Source organism: Scyliorhinus torazame, chromosome 4 (assembly GCF_047496885.1).
Source record: "Scyliorhinus torazame isolate Kashiwa2021f chromosome 4, sScyTor2.1, whole genome shotgun sequence".
Classification (NCBI taxonomy): Eukaryota; Metazoa; Chordata; class Chondrichthyes; order Carcharhiniformes; family Scyliorhinidae; genus Scyliorhinus; species Scyliorhinus torazame.
Genome location: NC_092710.1, coordinates 325,008,273 through 325,023,821, shown reverse-complemented (window position 1 = coordinate 325,023,821; position 15,549 = coordinate 325,008,273). Strand labels below are relative to the sequence as shown.

The 15,549-nt window shown below is 47.8% G+C and overlaps 1 protein-coding gene across 4 annotated transcripts in view; it reads left to right on the top strand.

Annotated features, from left to right (window-relative positions):
* daam2 (dishevelled associated activator of morphogenesis 2) overlaps positions 1–15,549 on the top strand; it is a 458,630-nt gene that overhangs the window by 173,592 nt on the left and 269,489 nt on the right. For all 4 annotated transcript variants that reach the window (XM_072500175.1, XM_072500172.1, XM_072500174.1 and 1 more), the window contains one exon: positions 11,713–11,918. In XM_072500175.1, coding sequence (XP_072356276.1) covers positions 11,745–11,918 — 174 coding nt within the window. In that variant the 5' untranslated portion in view covers positions 11,713–11,744. The remainder of the gene's footprint in view (positions 1–11,712; positions 11,919–15,549) is intronic.

Genomic DNA, 15,549 nt, shown 5'->3' with positions numbered 1-15,549 from the left:
ACAGGCCGATATCCCTGTTGAATGTAGATGCCAAACTGCTGGCCAAAGTTTTGTCCTCCAGGATTGAGGATTGTGTTCCGGAAGTTATTGGGGAGGACCAGATGGGTTTGTTAAGGGTAGGCAGTTGGTGGCCAATGTAAGAAGGTTGTTAAACATGATTATGATGCCCCCGGAAGGTAGGGAGTGGAGGTAGTGATCGCAATGGATGCAGGAATGGCTTTTTTGATCGGGTAGAATAGGATTATCTGTGGGAGGTACTGGGACGATTCGGAATAGGGCGGGGCTTCATTGACTGGGTCAGGTTGCTGTATCCTGCTCATGTGGTAAGCGTACGGACGAATAGGACAACATCGGACTATTTTAGACTGCTCCGGGAGACGAGACAGGGATGCCCCCTCTCTCCACTGTTGTTCGCGCTAGCTATAGAGCCGTTGGCAATTGCTCTGAGAGCCTCAAGGGGCTGGAAGGGGCTGGTCCGGGGGGAGGGGGGGGGGGGGGAGTTGGAGCACAAATTCTCGCTCTATGCAGATGACCTGCTTCTGTATGTATTGGACCCAATAGCGGGGATGAAAAAAATCATGAGGATTCTAGGGGAATTTGGCCAGTTTTCGGGGTATAAGCATAATATGGGGAAAAGTGAGATGTTTGCGTTCCAGGTGAGGGGACAGGAGAGGCGATTGGGGGAGCTGCCGTTTAGATTAGTAGGGGGAAGCTTTAGGTACCTAGGCATTCAAGTGGGGTGGGAATGGGACCGGCTGCATAAATTAAATCTGGCCCGACTAGTCGACCAAATGAAGGACGATTTTCGGAGGTGGGACGCGCTTCCGTTGTCACTGGCTGGGAGGGTGCAGACGGTGAAGATGACGGTCCTCCCGAGATTCCTGTTTGTATTTCAATGTCTCCCCATCTTTATTCCGTGGTCCTTTTTAAACGGGTCAACAAAGTGATCACCGGCTTTGTTTGGGCGGGCAAGACCCTGCGGGTAAGGAAGGTAATGCTTGAGCGGAGTCGGGGAGAGGCGGGCTGGCACTGCCAAATTTTAGTAACTATTACTGGGCGGTGAATATAGCCATGATCAGGAAGTGGGTGGGGGGGGGGGGGGGGAGGGGTCGGCATGGGAGCGTATGGAGGCAGCTTCATGCAAGGGCACCAGTCTGGGGGGTGTTGGTAACTGCGTCTCTGCCATTCCTGCCGGCACGGTACTCCACCAGCCCCGTGGTGGGTGGCGGCCCTGAGAGTCTGGGGGCAATGGAGGAGACATGTGGGAGCAGAAGGAGCATCGGTCTGGTCTCCAATCTGTAATAATCACCGGTTTGCCCTGGGAAGTATGGATGGGGGGATTCCGGATATGACGTTAAGCAGGGATTGAGAGAATGGGGGATATGTTTATAGAGGGGAGCTTTCCGAGTATGAGGGCGCTGGAGGAGAAGTTTGGGTTGGCGAGGGGAAACAAATTCAGGTATCTGCAGGTGCGGGAATTCCTACGTAAACTGGTATCAACCTTCCCGCTCCTACAGCTAAGGGGGATTCAGGACAGGGTGGTTTCCAGAGGGCTGGTAGGAGAAGGGAGTGTCTCTGATATTTACAAGGAACTTATGGGGGTCAGAGGAGACGCAGACCGAGGAGCTGAAGCACAGGTGGGAGGAGGAGTTGGGAGGCGAGATAGAGGATGGTATATGGGCGGACGCGTTGAGTAGAGTCAACGCGTCCGCAACATGTGCCAGGCTCAGCCTGATACAATTCAAGGCCGTTCATCGGGCTCACATGACAGTGGCCCGGATGAGCAGATTGTTTGGGGTGGAAGACAGGTGTGCAAAATATGCGGGAGGACCAGTGAACCATGTCCACATGTTCTGGACATGTCCGAAGCTTAGTGGATTTTGGCAGGCGTTTGCAGATGTCATGTTCACAATTTACATAGATGATTTGGAGTTGGGGACCAAGAGCAATGTGTCCAAGTTTGCAGACGACACTAAGATAAGTGGTAAAGCAAAAAGTGCAGAGGATACTGGAAGTCTGCAGAGGGATTTGGATAGGCTAAGTGAATGGGCTAGGGTCTGGCAGATGGAATACAATGTTGACAAATGTGAGGTTATCCATTTTGGAAGGAATAACAGCAAAAGGGATTATTATTTAAATGATAAAATATTAAAACATGCTGCTGTGCAGAGAGACCTGGGTGTGCTAGTGCATGAGTCGCAAAAAGTTGGTTTACAGGTGCAACAGGTGATTAAGAAGGCAAATGGAATTTTGTCCTTCATTGCTAGAGGGATGGAGTTTAAGACTAGGGAGGTTATGCTGCAATTGTATAAGGTGTTAGTGAGGCCACACCTGGAGTATTGTGTTCAGTTTTGGTCTCCTTCCTTGAGAAAGGACGTACTGGCACTGGAGGGTGTGCAGAGGAGATTCCCTAGGTTAATCCCAGAGCTGAAGGGGTTGGATTACGAGGAGAGGTTGAGTAGACTGGGACTGTACTCATTGGAATTTAGAAGGATGAGGGGGGATCTTATAGAAACATATAAAATTATGAAGGGAATAGATAGGATAGATGCGGGCAGGTTGTTTCCACTGGTGGGTGAAAGCAGAACTAGGGGGCATAGCCTCAAAATAAGGGGAAGTAGATTTAGGACTGAATTTAGGAGGAACTTCTTCACCCAAAGGGTTGTGAATCTATGGAATTCCTTGCCCAGTGAAGCAGTAGAGGCTCATTCATTAAATGTTTTTAAGATAACGATAGATAGTGTTTTGAAGAATAAAGGGATTAAGGGTTCGTGCCGGAAAGTGGAGCTGAGTCCACAAAAGACCAGCCATGATCTCATTGAATGGTGGAGCAGGCTCAAGGGGCCAGATGGCCTACTCCTGCTCCTAGTTCTTATGTCCACGGTGTTAAAAACAAGGGTGGCACTGAGTCCAGAGGTGGCAATTTTCGGGGTGTCAGAAGACCCGGGAATCCAGGAGGAGAAAGAGGCAGACGTTCTAGCCTTTACTTCCCTGGTAGCCTGGAGACGGATACTACTAGCTTGGAGGGACTCAAAGCCCCCGAAGTCGGAGACCTGACTATCGGGCATGGCTAGCTTTCTCTGTTTGGAGAAAATCAAGTTCGCCTTGAGAGGGTCACTGTTAGGGTTCGCCCGGAGGTGGCAACCGTTCGTCGACTTCTTCGCGGAAAATTAATCATCAGCAGAAGGGGGGGGGGGGGGCGGATAGCTTAGAGTAGAGGGTTAATAAAGGTGGGACCTGTAAGGAAGGGAGACGGCTTTTGCACTATGTTTATAGTTTCATGTACATTGTTTATTTTGTTGTTGTTACAATACCAAAAATACCTCCATAAAATGTTTATTTAAGAAAAACGACACAGCTGTTCTAGTCTTTATGCTGCAAGACAGATTTGTGTTTAAAGTTACGCAGTTTGAGCTTCAAAGCAAATATGGGACATTGATTTATTTGGTGTGAAAAATGTGCCAGTTTAGAGCGCATGAAGGTAGAAATTCATTCTGGGCAGTAATGTGACAGGCGCCCACCCACCCAAAGTTCCACTTCACTGCAGTCAGTGGGATTGAATGTCAGCGAGAGAGAGCGGACTGAAATCTCCAATTCCACCTCACTGTCGCTCATAGACTGCACTTGCACATGGGAGCACAGGACTTGCTAGACCTTCTGGTTCACTGTCTACATTCCCGGTCGTCGCATGACAACAACGATAAGGGGGTTGTTGACTAATTACAGCAATCAGTCTCTTATTGACCGATCAATTAGGCTGTGACAGAACCAGACATAATAATAATCTTTATTAGTGTCACAAGTAGGCTCACATTAGAACTACAATGAAGTTACTATGAAAATCCCCTCGTCGTCACACTCCAGCGCCTGTTCGGGTACAGGGAGGGAGAATTCAGAATGTCCAATTCACCTAACTACGTCTTTCGGGACTTGTGGGAGGACACCGGAGCACGAGGAAACCCACGCAGACACGGGGAGATCGTGCAGACTCCGCACAGACAGTGACCCAAACCGGGAATCGAACCTGAGACTCTGGCGCTGTGAAGCAACAGTGCTAACCACTGTGTTACCGTGCTGCCATAGGGTGAGTGAAACTCCCGCAGTGACGAGATCCGGGAACCACAAATCACTTTTTACCTCTCCTGTATGTATGAAAAATGACCACTTGAGTGAGTTATCAGGGAGGTGTTTGATGTAGCACAATAATACCCCCCCATCTCAAGGTGTCTTCAGGAGTGGGAGCAAAACAACATGAAGGCACAGTGGAGAGTGAGTGGACTTGTGAAATGCAACCAGGAGATTTTCGGTGGACTCCCAAGTTTGAAGAGTCCAAAGTCAGCCAGTGCTGAAGCTGTGATAATAATATTTTACAAAGGGATTAATTTTTAAACCCTGAGGACTGAATGTGCCATGAATCTGCTGTATCATTTCTGCCAGTAACACCGCATGTCCGGCGCAAAACTGAGGCACTAATTGTGGGCTTCATTCTTGTACGGCAGCCAAGGGTAAATTTAAATGTGTAACATAAATGTTTTTTCCAACAATACATCTCAAATGACTGAGCAGATAATCCCCGCACGCTCGGTGATTCATCCTCTGAGACTATGTTTTGCGCGAGGCTGTGATGGCCCTTGTGGCTCTGAGGGATTGGGACCTCGAAGCTGCAGAGATTTAAAGGGGAAGAAGAAGTAGCCATAAACTAGCAGCTGACGTTACCGGGGGCGATAAAATGCTTCTGATTATCATTGACCAAATGATAGTTGGGTGGCGGCTAATAAACCCCAATGTAGCGAGAGTTGACAAACAACTTCAGCATTGACACATCCACCCCTCATAAGTACAGGCATTTCATAGAATCATAGAATTTACAGTGCAGAAGGAGGCTGTTCGGCCCATCGAGTCTGCACCGGCCCTTGGAAAAAGCACCCTACCCAAACCCACACCTTATCTCACCCTTTTTGGACACGAAGGGCAATTTAGCATGGCCAATCCACCTAACCTGCACATCTTTGGACTGTGGGAGGAAACCGGAGCACCCGGAGGAAACCCACGTGGAGAACGTGCAGACTCATAATTTAAAGATAAATCCAGTGAATGAAATGAATGAAAATGGCTTATTGTCACAAGTAGGCTTCAAATGAAGTTACTGTGAAAAGCCCCTAGTCGCCACATTCCGACACCTTTTCGGGGAGGCCGGTATGGGAATTGAACCTGCGCTGCTGACCTTGTTCTGCTTTATAAGCCAGCTAATTAGCCCACTGTGCTAAACCAGCCCCTGCAACCAGTGCAATACTTCACAATAAATATTTATGGTGATTGTTCCTTTAAGGGCAACACAGAAGAGTAAGGGTAACTGACCTGGGTGGCCAATCAGGGCTCAGAATGTGAATCCAACCTTGGCTGTCAGAAAGTGTAAACAGTTCTCCAATCTTCGGAACTAGCAGCCCTCAAATCAATGAGCACTCACAGGCTCTAACTTTACCACTTCATACGTGTGACTAGTTAGTCTGTGGTTTCCTGAACGATTAGGAAGTTTGCAATTCGCGTGGAGTCTTGCAAATAAAAATTCTCTACAAAACAACTGATTGTTGGATGCAGTACCCTCGCTGGAACCCTGAGAGGCAGTGCTGAGAGATTAATGACACACTCGGAGCTAAGTTAAGGAAATATTTTCAATGTAGTCACATCACCTGGGAATTCTCTATCAAACTGTGCCGTCTGCACTCAGGAGATTTCTGTTCAAACATCGGTGCAGTTAGCTTCTGTCGATAGATGCGTTAGAGGGTGAAGTACTCACACAATAACTCCGATTCAATAAGAACCCTGTTAAAGAGACGCTAGACAATAGTGCACCGCCATTGCTGAAAGATCATTATTTTATTTTCTCCGAGTTTCCAGCCCTTATCTCTGGTCAAGAGTGTGGGGCAAACTCGGCAGACTTAGTTCCTCTTTGCAAATCGGAGTGTCCCTCTTAGCAAGTTGAGTTCTAAATCTTATTTCACTTTAAACCTCCGAGTTCACAGACATAGATCTTTGAAGGCGGCAGGGCATATTGAGAGAGATTTTGGCATTGCATATGGGATCTTGGGCTTTGTAATTCGAGGTAATGGGTCCAAAGGCAGGGAAGTGGTATTGGCATTTTATAAAGTGCAGGTTGGGCCACCAGAGTATTGCATTCAGTTCTGGTCACCACACTTTCAGATAGTTGTGAGGGACATTGAGAAAGTGCAGAGGAGATTTGCCAGAATGATTCCAGTGCTGACGGAAATTGTCTTATATGAGGATAGGTCGAATACATTGCGTCTATACTCACTGGAGTTAAGAAGAATGCGAGCTGACCTCATTGAAAAATGTAAGACTCTGAGGGGTCTTGACAGGTTAGGTACCGGAATGGATTCTTTCCTGGGGGAATCGAGAACTAAGGGGCACAGTTTAAAAATAAGTGCCCCCCCCCCCCACTTTAAGATGAAGATGAGGGGGTATTTCTTCTCTCAGAAGATCATTAATCTTTGGAATCTGCCCCTAAACATGTGGGTTGAGATTCACAACAAGTCTGGGGGAACAGATTTGATTCCTGCTTGAGGCGATTTTGTTTGTGACGATAAGGGTGAGGGAAACGGGGTATTATAATAATCATTTATTGTCACAAGTAGGCTTCAGTGAAGTTACTGTGAGAAGCCCCTAGATGCCACATTCCGGAGCCTGTTCGGGGAGGCCGGGACGGGAATTGAGCAGCCCCCGCTGCTGGCCTTGTTCTGCGTTACAAGCCAGCTCTTTAGCCCACTGTGCTAAACCATTATTTGGGCCTGGAGTCTAGAAATGTCACCCAAATCTCTGAAAACTCGGTAACCAGTGCTTTTTAACAGTATTAGGGATGAAGGCTCCCACTGATAACTGGGCTGTGGTCTGTCACACACCAGCTGATGACACAAACTGCTTGGTGTCACCTGGGTTAACAAGAACAACACAAGCCTTTGTGAAATGATTGTTGCTCGCTCTCTGCTCCCACCTCTACCCGCACCGTAGCCACTGTTTGTGCAGCCCAGCTGGGAGATGCTTCGGCCTTTGTTGTTTTGGCGCTGGACAGTTCCTGGCAGCTTTTGATGATACCAATGAGGAGTTTTGTTTCAGCTGTGGAGCAAGGACACAGATTCAGCTTTATCTATTGTTGGAGGAGCAATTCTAGTGTGACTGTGCCGTCCTTGTTTCTGTACTGCAGAGACATGACACCCTCAAAATAAATTCAGTCGGCAGGCCGGGGTTAGGACAGTGCTTGAAGTCACACCGGAAAACATAAACATTGACACCAAAAGCTTCTAAATGTATACAAAGAGGAAGAGAGTAACTAAAGTACACGTTGGACCTTTAGAGGTTGATACTGGTGAGGTTATAATGGGGAAGACAGAGATGGCAGAGGCACTGAACCAATATTCTGCCTTTGTCTTCACAGAAGATAATAAAACAGTTTCCAAAAATGACAGTTAATGCAGAGGAACTTGGTGCAATAACCATCACTATGGAGGCAATATTGAATAAACTGATGAAATGAAAAGAAAATCGCTTATTGTCACAAGTAGGCTTCAATGAAGTTACTGTGAAAAGCCCCTAGTCGCCATATTCCGGCGCCTGTTCGGGGAGGCTGGTACGGGAATCGAACCGTGCTGCCGGCCTGCCTTGGTCTGCTTTCAAAGCCAGCGATTTAGCCCTGTGCTAAACAGATCGGATTAATGGCAGATATGTCTCCGGAACCTGATGGCCTGTACCCGAGGGTATTAAGGGAGTTGGCAGCAGAGATAGTGGAAGCATTGGTTATGATATTTCAGAATTCCCTGGATTCTGGAAGGGTCCCGGTTAATTGGAAACACGCTAATGTGATGCCCCTGCCAAAAAGGGATTGCGGCAAAAAGTGGAAGCTTGATCTCGGTGGTGGGGGAGTTGCTGGGATCAATCATTAAGGAGGATATGACTGAACATTTGGAAAGATAGAGCTCAATCCACCAGTGTCAGCATGGTTTTATGATGGGTGAGTCATGCTTGAGCTTTCTTGAGCTCTTTGAGGATGTAACCAGCAAGGTGGATAATGGGGAACCTGTGGATGTGGTATATCTGGACTTCCAGAAGGTGTTTGATAAGGTGCTGCATAAAGGACTGATCCAGAAGGTGAAATAGCAATGGATTCGGGGTAGAGTAATAGATTGGATTGAGGATTGGCTGATTGACAGAAAGCAGAGAGTTGGGATCAATGGTCCTTTTCTGGCTGGTGAACTGTAACTAGTGGGGTGCCGCAGGGGTCAGTCCTTGGATCTCAACTACCACTAATAATAATCTTTCTTGTCACAAGTAGGCTTACATTTGCACTGCAATGAAGTTACTGTGACAAGCCCCGAGTCGCCACACTCCGGCGCCTGTTCGGGTACACAGAGGCAGAATTCAGAATGTCCAAATTATCTAACAGCACGTCTTTCGGGACGTGTGGGACGAAACCGGAGCACCCGGAGGAAACCCATGCAGGCACGGGGAGAACGTGCAAACTCCACTTAGACAGTGACCCAAGCCGGGAATTGAACCTGGGACCCTGGAGTTGTGAAGCCATAGTGCTAACTACTATGCGACCGTGTACAATTTATAGAAATGATCTGCAAGTAGGGACAGTGTAATCGAGCAACATTTGCGGATGTTACTAAAATAGATTGGAAAGCAGGCAGGGAAGAGATGCTGAATATTTTACAGATGGATATCGATAGGCTAGGAGATTGGGCCAAACTTTTCACGTGTTTTTAAGTCATACTAACAAGGAACTACGTAACCGCATGTTTTGAAGTTCCGGCAACATAGCATTCACATGTAATTCACGCACTGATACTCCGACCTAAAAGTCTAGACCCTCCATTGAGACCTGATGCTCTGTGCAGCCTCCCCCATCCACACGACAAGATACTTCCTTAAAAAGAAAGAGCCCCTTTGCTTGGCAGGGGGAGACGGCTGTAGTAATGTCTTGGCAGTAGTTTGGCAGCACTATCGCACCTGATTCCTTCGGACGATTAGAAGAGCATGTTGGAAGAGCTGAAGTGTGACCATCTGGTTCTCTGGCAGCTTTGTTCTGCATGTGTTACAAAGGGAGATGATAGTGGTTGCAACATCCATGATTAGAGTTTCACCCGCTACGCGCCCGTGAGTGATTTACCATTTCACCATCCTTTCGATAATTTGTTTCGGAGTTCGTTTTCAGTTTAAAAGCTTAAAATGTTTATAGAACAGTGATTATACAAAGCCTCTTGCCAAACACAAAAAAAAAACCACCTTCTTGTTTCACTTCAGGCCACTGAATGAGGAAAGGTTGTTGAAGTGTTGACAGAAAACCCCAGTACAACACCGCTCATCTGTGGAGCTCCTCCTGTATGCTAGTCTTTTATCTTCGTAGGAACATTAGGAACCGGTGGAGGCCATTCTGCCCCTCAGACATGCTCTTTCATTCAAATAGATCATGGCTGATTTGCATCTGAACCCACGTCCCTTCAAAGAATCGCCTGACATAAATCTGCAATCATTTAATACTCATGCTTGACATCACCAAGTCTCCTCTTTTGTCCAGTCCTTTTCAACCATGGTGGTAGAAACATAACAATACTGTGACAGGAGGCGGTCATTCAGCCCCTCCCCCCTCTGCCATCCAGTGAGATCATGACTGATCCGGGACCCAACTCCATATACCTACTTTTGCCTCACAATCTGTCAGATTTTGATTAACCTTAGGTACTATCAGCTTCAGATTTAAAACTAACAGTTGATCTCGCATCAGTTGCTATTTGTGCACGAGAGCTCCAAACTTAACCACCACTTTTTCCTGTAGAAGCGCAGCCTAATTTCACTTCTGAAAGATCTGGCTTTAATGTTTAGACAACGCCCCTGAATCCTAAATGCTCTCACCAGTGGAAGTGGTGCCTCTGTGCCTACCCGATCTGTCACCCTGAATACATTGGAAGCTGTGATCAAATCACCCTGAACCTTCTAAATTACAAAGAACACAACCCTCGTTTGTGTGGAGGTTTCAACACTTCTCTCATTGTAATTGAACTCCTGGAGTCAGGGGCTAGAATTTTCCAGTTCCCGATCAAACGAAAAAGGAAGTGGGCAGCAAACAAAATGGCCACCATACAGCCAGCATTTCCACCCCCTTTCCCGCCCTCTTCCATCTTCCTGAGGCTGGAGGAGAGAGTTGGCTTCGGAACACCTCCCCTATCGACGAGACACATGTGTGTTCGTTAAGAGCCCGTCCCTGGTAAGCTTTCCAATTTTAAGTGGACCAGATGTAAGCAAATGTGGGAAAATGCAGTTCAGAGTAGCACTGAAGAGCCTGAGCATGGCTGGGCAGGGGAGGGGAAGTCTTATCCATTCTTTAAAATCAGTGATTTTATCGCTGGTTCTACCCTGTCCCGGTTTCCGAAAGGTGGGAAATTTGAACTTTAGCAACTTTTCTCCTGAGATATGATTTGCAAACAGCAGCTACAGCAATGACTGCCGAATAAGTCCAGAATGTGACCCACTTCCTTGGTGTCTCACCTCATTTCCTGCCCCTGTCTCCACCAATTGGGTGGCAGACCCATCTCTACAGGACCCATGAGGCCTGAGCCCTGGAATTTGACCCGCCTCCCCATTCGGTTCTGAGAGGGGAACATCCGCACTCCTCTCCCCAGGTATAACTCTAGCAAACCTGCACTGCACCCCTCCCAAGGCCAATATATTCTCCATCAGATGTGGTGCCCAGATCGGCTCCAGTACTCCAGAGGTGTGGGCTAAGTAGGCATTTCTGTAGTTGAAGCATGACTGCACTTGTGTTGTAGGCCTCCAAGTATAAAGTATAGTTCAGAATGTCCAATTCATCCAACAGCACGTCTTTCGGGACTTGTGGGAGGAAACTGGAGCACCCGGTGGAAACCCACGCAGACACAGGGAGAATGTGCAGACTCTGCACAGACAGTGACCCAAGCCGGGAAGCGAACCTGGGACCCTGGCGCTGTGAAACCGTAGTGCAAACCACTATGCTACAGTGCTAATTATTAATTGAATTCAAATTCCACCAGCTGCCCTGGTGGGATTTGAGCCCCTATGTCCTCACAGTATGAGCCGGGGCCTCTGGATTACTAATCTAGTAGTGATATTACCACCAAGTCACCGTCTCCTCACACTGGTGTGGTCTGGAGTCACAGACTGGATAAGGCTGGCAGACGTCCTTCTGAAAAGGACATCAGTGAACCCGCTTACAGCAGCTCAATAGTTTCAGTCACCTTTGCTGATACTGGCCTGACAAGGCTACCGTTTAGTGCCCATCTCCAGTTGCCCTGGGAAGGCTGTGGTGAACCATCTTTTTGCACCATCGGTTTGAGGAGCTTGCTGGATCACCAGTGTCAGTCAACCATAGTGGGGTGGGATTGGCTTCCCTTCCTTAAGGGGATGTTAGTGAGCCATTTACATTCTCACGATCCTCCGATATTTTCACAGTCAATTTTACTGATGCTGTTTCCTGTTTCCAAATTTCAAAGCTGAATTAAGATTCTTAAACGGCCAAAGGTGGGATTTGAACTCATCACTGGCCCACTGGCGTAGCCATGGTATCACCGTATCAAGTTTATGGGGGCTAATATTCTTCTCTAGGAACGTACTTTAGACAAAGTGACACTTACTCACTGTTCCCGTTTTCCATCCTTTTTACAGATCATGAGCTATAGCTAGCACGTCAGACAGTGATGATGGCGCCACGCAAAAGGAACAGACATGTGTTGGGATTTCTTTGCTGCTTCCAGAGCAGTGATCACCCGGAGATCACATTCAAGGACAGCAGTGTGCCACTTCAGCTTCTGGAATTCTCGCTTCCAATCCCGCCCGCCGACGAACTCAACGCCAGGTTTGCAGAACTCGTTGTAAGTGTAACGGAGTTTTTTTAACGAGGGAACCTACCTCGGCTGCTATGTTTGTCCTTCTCGGCCCTAGACAACCATTGTGTGCAGATAGTCGAGGAAATCAAAGCGCTGAAAGGCATTCCAATCCAAGGGAGCTGCTTTGCTCTGGGTGTTGCTGATCTTCTTGAGTTTTGTGGAACTGCAGGTCTGCAGGAAAGTACTCGATCGCCCGCCTTATGCCCATGGATGTTGGAGAGGTTCTGGTGAATCAGGATGTTAATCGCTCACTGGATAATTCTGAGCTTGTCACCTGCACCAGCAGCCACACTATGGCTGGTACAGTTTGAGTTTCTGCTCAATGACAGCCCGCACATTGATGGTGGAGGAACCCATTGGGAAGCAGCAGTCTTCCAACGAGTATCCATGTGGGAACATTGAGTGTAGATGGGTCAGCTGATCAGGGAGACCATGAGAGAAGGGCCCAACCTGCCCTCACCCAATACCAGGCTAAATCGCTGGCTTTGAAAGCAGACCAAGGCAGGCCAGCAGCACGGCTCAATTCCCGTAACAGCCTCCCCGAACAGGCGCCGGAATGTGGCGACTAGGGGCTTTTCACAGTAACTTCATTGAAGCCTACTTGTGACAATAAGCGATTTTCATTTCATTTCATTTCATATCCGTACACATTCATTTTTCCCACAGTCATCGCGAGATAGCGATGAGGTTATGGGAATCTCCCCTCTCGGTAACTCAGGCACCTGAAGATTGATGTAGCATTCCCACTGCACCATACCTCACACTTGAGATTATAATATTCTAGCTTTGTTGGGCTCATCACTGACTCTAGTCAGCACATTCATCAAATTGGTCATCAGAAGAGATCGAGTAATGTGATAATGTGAGAATGTAATCGTCAGAAACAGAGTTGGACAGAAGGCCTATGCTTGGGGAATTGATACAATGAGGCCCACCCACAAATGACAACAGAAAATGCCGGAAAGACCCAGCAGGTCAGGCAGTGCTTGTGAAGAGAGAAACAGAGTTTACGTTTTGTGTCGGTGTGACTCGTCCTTCAGAGCTCTATCTACAGGTGTTGCCCAAAGACAGTTTTGAAGGGGGGAGCAGTGCTGTCAACCCACTTCAACATCAACAACACCAACTCGCCTTTCGTACAACAAAACACCTCCAGGTGCTTGATCAGGTGAACAGAAGCCGCGCCAGAGAACGAAACATGAGGAAAGGTGAACAAAAGCTTGGTCAAAGAGATAGATGTCAAGGGCCATCCAAAAGGATGAGCGAATAAGAGACAGAGGGATGAACGTGAAGCAGTTTAGAGAGGAAAATCTGAACCCAGGCAGCTGGTGGCACGGCCGCCAATGGTGGGGCAAAGAAAATTTCCAATTCAATCTGTTCATGCTGACTCTTGTTCAAATCAACTCCCTTACTGTCTGGCAAGAGCAGAAGGGTTTGGAACACTGACACTGTTTGGAAACTCCTCACACCAGAAGTCGACAGTAAATGGAAACAGACAGGGCCGAATGTTGAAGGTCAGCCCTCCAGTGGATCGTCGGAAAGAAAAGCCTCAATCTGTCAGAATCAAAGCTGTCAGATGACACAGCCATATCATTGTCGAACATTCATTTCCTAAAGAGACAATAAAGGAGAAAGTTCCCCACATCTCCTCTGAAGATGGTGACTCACACTGAGCCACAGCTTCAGGAGCATTGACAGACCCCAGCGGAGCAACTTCGCTTGGCTTGTAAATTCGGATCGGCAGTATTTGTGGGATATCCGTAACTTACTGACTTCCATTGGCTCCCATTTGAGCAAAGAGCCTCAATTATAATATTCTCGTCCTGGTTTTCAAATCCCGCCTTCACCTGACCACTCCCTCCTCCATCTCTATCACCCGCCAAGATAACTGCACTCCTCGCGTTCAGGCTTCAGGAACCCCCAATTTTAATCACTCCACCACGGCGTCCATGTTGTTAGCTGCCGAGGCTGCAAGCTCTTGTCTCTCTAAACCAATCCACTTCTTCCAACTCTCCCACCTTCAGAACCCGCCTTCAAATCTAAAATCTATCTCTTTGATTACTCGTCTCCCTTGTATTCGGCGTGTGACTGGGTGTTACATTTTGATTGATATTGCCCCTGAAGTGCTGTGGGGATTTGATTGCATTAAAGCCGATATATAAATGCAAGTTGTTGTTGCATTGCAGGATGTTGGCTCCTCATTGTGGTGGGCATCTCTGCTGAGCCCAGCCCTGTCCACGCTCGAAGCACTCACTGGGGCTGTTGAGGGCGGGAAACCTTGAGTGATTTCCCCTATCTCGGTGGCCAGCAGCACCGAAGCTAACTGTAGCGCCTCTTGCGAGACTGGCCAACCCACCGCATAGGAGCAGAGGAATTGAAGAGCGGACTGACAAGTGGGATTTAATAAAAGTGTGAGTTGATGCACTTTGGCTGGAGGGGTGGGGAGAGGCAAATGTCGACTGAAATGAAATGAAATGAAAATCGCTTATTGTCACAAGTAGGCTTCAAGTGACGTTACTGTGAAAAGCCCCTAGTCGCCACATTCCGGCGCCTGTTTGGGGAGGCTGGTACGGGAATTGAACCGTGCTGCTGGCCTGCCTTGGTCTGCTTTCAAAGCCAGCTATTTAGCCCTGTGCTAAACCAGCCCCTGAATGGCACAATTCTAAAGAATGTGCTGGGTCAGAGAGTGCTGGGGGTGAATGTGCATGAAAATTTGAAGGTGGCAGGACATATTGAGAAACTGGCAGGCAAAGCGTACGAGATCTTAAGACTTCAGAAGTACAAAAGGAGGAAAGTTGTGCTGAACCTTTCTAAAGCTCTGTTTAGGCCGTAACTACCGTATTGCATCCGGTTCTGCTCAACAGCCCTTTGGGGAAGATGTGAGGGTCTTTGAGATGATCTCGAGCAGTTTTACCAGACAGGTCCTCGGGATGGGGGTTCAAGTTACAAAATTAGGCTGGAGTCATTCCCCTTGGAGCAAAGGAGATTGAAGGGAGATTTCTGGGGTGTATAAGATAATGGGGTGCTGGTTTAGCTCAGTTGGGCGCACAGCTGGTTCATGATGTGCTGGCTGAGGTTATTCATGAAGACCACGCATTCTCAACCTTGCCCCTGGCCTGAGATGTGGTGATCCTCAGGTTAAATCACCACCAGTCAGCTCTCCCCCTCAAAGGGAAAGCAGACTATGGTCATCTGGGACTACGGTGACGTTACACTATTATGACAGGCTTAAAGTAAAATCTCTCCTGATTAACTGATGATACTAAGATGTCGGGGTGGGGGATACAAAGGTTGAAGATTTTGGGCAAGGGATGCAGGAGGAAGAGGCAAAACGTTTTTACACAGTGAGCGGTAATGACCTGGAACTTGCGACCTACGGATGTGATGGAAGCGGAAACAAATGTAATAATGTTAAAGGGAAACCGGAAGAACGAATACATTTTCAGGACTACAAGGAACAAGTGGGGGAGTGAGACCGACTGGATTGCTCTGCAGGGGTCCAGCATGAACTCGATGGGCTGAAGGACCTCCTTCTGTGCCTTAATGCCTCTGAGAGTTCAGACAAGTTGGGAGGCGAGAAACATTTTAACGGTGCAGATAGCAGAGCAGAGGAACCCTC